The sequence below is a fragment of the Apaloderma vittatum genome, unplaced genomic scaffold (assembly GCF_000703405.1).
Source record: "Apaloderma vittatum isolate BGI_N311 unplaced genomic scaffold, ASM70340v1 scaffold12428, whole genome shotgun sequence".
Classification (NCBI taxonomy): Eukaryota; Metazoa; Chordata; class Aves; order Trogoniformes; family Trogonidae; genus Apaloderma; species Apaloderma vittatum.
The window spans coordinates 1-7,450 of NW_009732459.1; the positions used below are offsets into that span (position 1 = coordinate 1).

The window sequence follows — 7,450 nt, forward strand, 5'->3', positions numbered from 1 at the left end:
TTCACCCCTTGGGCCCACAGAGGTTTAATCCCATTTATTTTATGTGCCCCGCACACCTCTCGCATCACTGCATTTCTAAGAGAGCGAGAGAGGACATCAGAGCTGAAAAATACTGTCCCGTTACAAGCGTTACTTGTGGTAAACGTGTGTTTAGGTGTCTTTTTAAACCAGTCCATGGAGGGAGGGATGCAGAGAGCCGGCTCAGGAGCCCTCGGTGTCGGTGTTGTCGCTGCCGGTGGTGTTCTCCCAGTCCGCCTCATGCAGTCGGTCCTTCAGAACCCTTCGCATGGCTCTTTTCCTGCAGACAAGACGAGATGTGTCACTTTTTAGGAGATGTTTCCTGCAAACAAGCGGCGTTTGGGTGCCGTGGGGAGTGCAGCAGGTATCGATGCACTTAGGTTCAGTCAGACGTGGCAGCTCGCTCACGTTCCCAACTTTAAGTGGCAAGCGATGGCCCTCACGCAGGAGAGAGCGATCAAATTTATTAAACCAGCAGTTTTCTGGAGTGCCCTCCCTTCCCTGCTGTGGAACCATCTGCGCAGTCAAGAGCAAATGCAACCATTGCTGCCTGGGCTACCTCTGGTATAAAACAGGAGTCTCAGCCAGTTCAGCCAGAAGCACGAGCCTCTGACGACAAGATCTGCAATGAATTTAAGCTCTCCACGAATCTATTTGGGGACGGGATAGACAGAAAGAGGAAATACACGTAACAAGCTAATCAGTTCGGTCACATAGGTATGTCTAAATTAGTCCTGCTTACTAAAGTCCAGACCTTCGGTAACGCTCAAAGCAGTCCTTCATCCTCCTCCGCTCCTTTTCTGCCAGTTCCTCGTTGGCCAAGCTGCACTCCTTGAACTGGGAAAAAAAAATCCACGCAGATATTAACCTGGGAAACGTGCATACCTGGAGACGAAGGCCAGAAAGTAAGCAGAAGAAGTTTCTAGGCACAGATGGAGATATAACCGCCATAAATGTTCTGCTCTTCAGAGCTCACCCTTTTTGGAAGGTGCTCAGATGTTGGCAAAGCAGTAGTTGCTTATGTGCTTGTCAAACCTGGTTAGCAAGAACATTAAAGATCACAAAGCCCGGGCATAGTAAAGATTGTCTTACACTGGGTGACTCTGGAGGGAGACTGCTTTCTTGCATGCTAAATTGCTGGTTTTGTCCTTCGGGACAATCTTCTAAGAAAAGGAAAAACCACAGCTTTAGTCATAGTTGCCGTCACAAAGTCACTTCTCCCTCCACCAGTTCATCAAACAGCAAAAGTTGTAATAGCTGCCTAGCACATCAACAGCAGAACTGAAACCAAGCCTTGAAACGTTCAGGATTCAGTCCTGTGATCAATTCCCAAGTCACTTCTCATTTCACTTGAACCCTGAATCTTGCTGAGGCTGGAGCTGCCCATCAAGCTCAGAAGGAGACAGCGGCTTTCTAGTTTCTACTTATGCAGGAGTACAACCAGCCTCTGCAAGACAGAATCTCTGCTGAGTGTAATTTAAAAAAAATAAGCATGACAGAGGTCACCACAAGAAATTATGTTAATTATCATTTTAGCCATGATTTGTCCCTGCTTCCCAAAAACCGAGTTGTGCACATTGAGGCACTTCACATCAGACCGTATTTTAGTGGAATTCCTTGTGCTGTGATCAGGGCCCACGATACAGGTGTGTGAACTGAGCGAGGTAGAATAATAAAAGGCTTTGGGGATCAGTGTTGTTTCGCTTTCGTGAAAAACACCCCATCTGCATGGATGAAAAGATCATTTAAGATCTTTCAGGAGATCAAACCAGCAAATGTATTCTCCTTTCCTTCACTGCTCAACGTGTTTTGAAAGAGAATTTCAATTCGTAGAGTAGCCGATTAAATCCTTTCCACACTGCTGAATCATTTCCACTGGGGATGCCACAGAAACAGAACCAGTGACAGCACTAAACACGGTTCTGCTTTTGTGAAAATAGTCTGCAACGTAAAAGGGAAGGTGGGCGGGAAATCCCTGGAGAAAGCCACATGGTCCGGCCGAAGTGGGAAGATGTTTGCTCTGTTCTCAGAAATGCAAGAGGAGTGGGTGGGGAAAAGGCAGGCAGGAGCTATTTCTAAAAGGCAACAGGTGATTTTTCCTGGACGAATTTTGTAGACCAATTACCTCAAAAAAAAAAAAAAAGACTCGTGGTTCTAATGACACCACTTTTCATGGGTCATTCACCTTACGAAAGATCCTTGCAGAGGCCACGTAGTAAAAAGACAGCCTGTGGAGAGCTTTTTCTGTCAAAAAGGCTTTGGAAGCCTTCACTGTTCCCAGCAGCTGGGGACACGTTCTCCTCATGAAGGTGCCTGGATTGGTGGGCACCCGTTGCGAGTCACCTCGAGGAGGAGTTGCTCAGAGTGCCAAGCACACCCCGCTGAGAAGCATCTCTCACAAATTGAGTCGCCGGCCAAACTACCTGTTCGTCACTAAAAGGTAACCCCCCAGAAATGTCTTTCCCTGCCCCTTTCAAACACTGGACCATCCTCTCACGAATTCTACTCTCCCTTTTCCCAAGAAAAGCCTTACTTTTAGTTGCTTCTGTATCTTCATCTAGATGATCGTGAAGAGTAAGCTACGGGACAGAAACAAAGCAAGAATGTGAGAACCGCCCCTTATTCTGTCTCACCCAGTAGCCAAGAAAAGACAGAGGAATATAAGAAAGGGTAGAACTGACTTTTCCTTAGTGCGTCTTGCTGTCAGCAAAACTGGAGACTGAGCCAGAAGTTACAGATTTAGCAGTGGATATATCCTCCCTGAATAGATCCGCTTCCTTTGGCCTCATTTATACTTTTAGCCTCCAGACAAATGTGACAATCACTTCCACACAGAAATTACGAACTAAGCGAAGACTCTTTACTACAGATGTCCCCAGGGTGAGGGTTATTCTCCCCTCTTCTCCCACAAGAGAAACAATTAGAAACGACTCAAAATAATTCAAATCCCCCGAGTTGCTTACACTCAACAAATCTCGCTGACTATGCCCTAACTGCAGCCTACACTTTGCAATCTCAGGACACAGGGAAATTCTGTCACTGGTGTGTTTGCTGCCTCCGTCTTTTCTGATATCACTGAAATGAGCCCGAGCCATGGACTGAAGACAGCTGTTACTTAGGGAACTGAGCACAAGTGAGGAATTTGAAACCATCCCAGAAGAAAGTAAAATGTAAACAAGGCAGCCCACTCACTTCCTGGGAATCCCTGGAGGAAGTATCGTCCAGGTCAGAGGTCTGAAATAAAACCAGTATAAATTAATCATTTCTGATAAGCAAGTGGTAGTAAGGGAACATACAGTAGCCTGAAAGCTCCAGAAAACAAGAGAAGCATCAACTTCCTTCCTCCTATGCTCCTGTCTGACTGCTTGGAGAAAGTGGTCACATTAAGACGCCGCATTAATTAAAAGCCCTTGTATACCTAATGTCACTCCAAAACCATCAGCACTCTTACTCCCATTTAAGCCACGTGGCTCATATATGATCTCTCTTTAGAATTCATTCTTTGGTGACTGAGGATCCCCTCCTCATCTTTGGACGTGCTCCAGACACAAACGCGGAAGGCCTCGGCTTGCATCAGTCCAGCTTATCCAAGCTTGGAACCAGGGCGAGGTAATAGGAACCATCAGGTCTTTCATTTTTCTAAACTCAGCGTTCATAAAGAAACAGCTGAATTCGAACTGCTCCGGTGCAAAGGCCTCGCAACAGCCCCTCTCTGGCCCCAGGCTCGGCTTCCCAACCCGTCACACAGATGCCGAACCCTACCGGTGTGGGCAGCTCCGGCTGCAACCTCTTCAGCTTGGCTTCGGTAGCCAGTAACTGACTTTCCTTGTGGAAGAGCTGCAGCTGCATTTCATCGCAGCGCTCCCCCAGCTGCCGAATCTGCTTGCGGTAAGCGTCCCTCTCGACCAGGTTCTTGGAGTACTGCGCGTAGAACTGCTCTCGGGTCAGGAGCGCCTGGTGTGAGGGACAACACGTCGTGGTGTGTCACACGTTCAGGGTTACAGAACCTGCCTGCTTCAAGCACCGGAACAGGGATTAGCAGCAGCTCCAAGAGGAATGTTTTATCACCTGGTCTCTTTCTGAAGCCACTTCCTCCATCTGCTGCAAGACAGCTTCAATTCGCTTTTTGTACATCTGGGAATCCTTCCTCAGAGACGTGCACTGGAGTTCAAGCATCTCTTTTTCCTCTGCATACTGCTGAGACAAGGTCAAAAGCACCCAGTCTGTGGGCTGAGCCTGAGTCAGACTCTCACCACTTCTGCTCTGTGCCACAAGATTTCTGGGCAGACTTCCCTGCCGTGTCAGAGTTCAGCCCGACGGTCTAGTTGGAGCAAGGCCAACCAGAGGGTTGGGTGACACGACGAGGAGGACTGCTCACGTGATGGATTTACATGTACCTGAGCTGTCAGTCACAACAAAAGCTCCCGTTACCTTCCAGGCTGAGGCAGGGACTGTTAATTAGGCTAACGGTTAATGCCACGGACGCATAATGCTAAAATATTAGCATGCCTTTAATCAACAAACTGTAACACAGACACTAGAGAAGGAGCAGCAAGTATTGCTGCTGAGCAGCTCCTCTGCCTCATAGGCAAGACATCCCAGGTGCTTCATCTGCCTGTCTTACACCCTGACCCTCAGCAGGGATGTGCAATGTGTCACGTACTTTGTCTTGGAGCACCTCGGCTCGCCGCAGCTCCTTGCGAAGGTTGTAAATGGTGTTCATCAGCTCCCGGCGTTCCAGTATCTGGCTACAGTCATTCTCCAGAGTCTCACTGGAGAGAGTCTTCTCCAAATTCTGTTCCCTGGCAACCTGCTGGACAAAAAAAGAAAAAAAAAAAAGTGAGATACAGCAATCATCTAACTCCGTATTAATTCTCTTCCCACAGTCCCATGTGCTCCATTTGACTTGGGAGAACAAAGCCACAGCTGACCAGCCTGACCTCCACTCCATCGCTGCCCTGGCTGCTCTAAAGAATGACTTCTCAGGAGTCTCTATCCAGCCGCCCCCACCAACCTGGAGAGTGTTCTCCAGCTCCTGATTCTTGGCCAAGAGCAACTCTTTCTCCTGCTGGATCTCCCACACCACCTCATGGCTTGGACGCTGCTCTATGGCGTGCTTCAGTTTCATCGTGTGCTTACGCTCCAGTTTGCAGTCATCCTCAGCCTTCATGAGGCTGTGCTTCAAGTGATCAATCTACAAAAATTTCAGAGCTCATCAGTAAGAGAGAGAAAATTTGGGGCTGCTCAAGCAGTTCTCATTCACTTCCTCAGACAAACACGGGGCAAGTTTCTCCCCAGCTTTGTTTTCCTCTGGATGCTCAGTGCTCTGGACGCCAGAGTCTGCCTGTGTGCTACACGGATACAACGTGTTGTTCTTGTGAAAGGGCCCGGTATCGAGTGAGGGGCAGACTGTTAATTCTTCATAGCATAACTTGTAGTACGTGGGACCAGAACACACAATCTGCTGGAGAAGATGCACAGGACCTCGTGCCGGTGGGGGCAAAGCTGAGCCCGGCACACAGCTCAGCCTTCCAGGGATCGGGCAAGCAGAGGGAAGCTTTAGAAAGGGGTGACCGACCTCTAGCATCAGGTCCCGGTTCTTCATGAGGGCAGCGCTCTTCTCCTCGCTCAGTTTGGCGTAGCTCAGCGCCAGGTTGTAGTTCTCGTCCTTGCACTTCCGCAGCTCCTTGCTCAGGCTGTCCCTCTCCTCCTTCATCTTCTGCACCCGCTCTTGGTGCTTGCGGAGCAGGCTGTCCCTCACCCACATCTCTCTGATCGTGTCCTCTTTGGTGCGCAGCCACAGGGTGAGCTCCTGGGCCTTGCGCCGCTCCTCCTGCACGGTGCTCTGCAGCTTCGCGATCTCGTTCATCAGGAGCTGGCTCAGGCCGGATTCCCCAGCGGTGTCTGTTGGGAGGGCAGGCGTCAGCCGCTGCCGTCCTGCTCGCTCCCTGCACAGCACGGGTTCCCACCCACTTCTCACTGCAGCTCATCTTATGCCACCCAAGGATGCAAATTCTGAAGACGTGTGATCAAATTATCCCCGCCAGTTCCCCCCCTGCTCTTTGCCTTTCTGCACGGCAGTGTCGTTGATGGAACAGGCAGAAGGAAGGGTCAATCTGCTGCCTCCTCCACCCTCCCAGGCCCAGGCTGTGACACCAGAGCCGTTCTCACCACAACCCTTCTGAAGCACACGCTGAGCAAGCCAGGGAACGCTCCCGACTCTGCTCACAGAGAAGCAAAACTGGAGGTGATCCTCCCCCCCTCCCCCCCAATTTTCACGACATCACCAAACCAAGACCTGTTTTTTCAGAACACAAACAATACCTATAATCAAAGAGAAAACCCTGCTGGGCTCCTTGCCAGTTATTTTCTTATACAGTTGTGGGTAATAAAGCTCAAGACTCTCCAGAAATGCTTCAAAGCCTTTGCGGCCCGTTCGCTGAAGAATGTCCAGAAGAACACCTGAAATAACAGCAATAGGACGTTCTGTTCGCTTATTTATCTCTTTAACTACGTTTAACATAACAAAAAAAATGCTCCGCTTTCTCCACACGCAGGAGAAGTTCCCTGGGATGAAATGCCTGGACAGAATGGAAGCGTCTCCAGAGGTGAAGGCTGCACCTCACCCACCTGCTTTCCGTTTGCGTATGACCAGGCTGGGGTCATTAAGAACTTGTTCCTCATCATCGTGGCTGATCACTTTGCACTGGCGAAGGTAGGGGGTTATGCGGGAAGGATCTATCACAGAGATCAACTTCACTCGGAAGTTCTCCAGGTTATTCCAGCACGTCTCGTCGTTATCTTCCTCCAACATGTTGGCAAGGGAGAAGTATTAGTGAGCTGCGTCGTCCTCTCTTGAAAAAAAACAAACCAAAAAACAAACAAGCAGACTCTAAGCCTCTGAGAGTAGCAAGGAGGGTGAAAATAAGAGTATTGATGGGCTGAGAATGGAAAAGTATCTTTTAGACGGAGTAAGACATCTCCCATGTGGTCTTTAACTTGCAAATCACCTGCAGAACACGGCAATACATGAAAGAAAACAGGGTAGCAGGCTGGAGGTATCAGCAGCTGAGGCTGGTGCCAACGCTGCTGGCACAGACGTGAAGGAGAGCTAGTGTGAAATTCTGAAGAAACCAAAGTCACCAAAGCTTGATGATCTCCCTCCAAAAAAAATGCTGACCATGTCCCAGATGTCACCACAAGAAAGTGAAGCTATTTTGCAATAAGTCCACTGGCGATAAGCAAGTCACTGAGAGCCCCCTGAGTAGGGGAAGATCTGTTGAACTCTACATTCCCAACAGTGCACCCCAAGAAGGTGCTGTTGAATCCCACCACAACTTTCCGTTTTGAAACTAAGCATCCTCTGAAGAAGTGAAAACATCTTTAAAACTCTCCTAAGTCACCGTTGCCTTTGCTTTACAAACAGTTGACG

At 49.0% G+C, this 7,450-nt stretch overlaps 1 protein-coding gene across 1 annotated transcript; it reads right to left on the minus strand.

The window, feature by feature from the left end:
* Nucleotides 1-201: 201 nt before the first annotated feature.
* Nucleotides 202-6,832, minus strand: CARD9 (caspase recruitment domain family, member 9). The gene is made up of 12 exons (XM_009875542.1): nt 6,649-6,832; nt 6,343-6,480; nt 5,597-5,922; nt 5,033-5,212; nt 4,682-4,831; nt 4,087-4,212; nt 3,781-3,972; nt 3,211-3,252; nt 2,552-2,597; nt 1,111-1,181; nt 773-855; nt 202-298 (listed from the first exon to the last, which is right to left on the minus strand). Exons 1-12 carry the CDS (start codon nt 6,830-6,832, stop codon nt 202-204), a joined length of 1,635 nt encoding a protein of 544 aa, XP_009873844.1.
* Between the last annotated feature and the right edge of the window lie 618 nt (nt 6,833-7,450).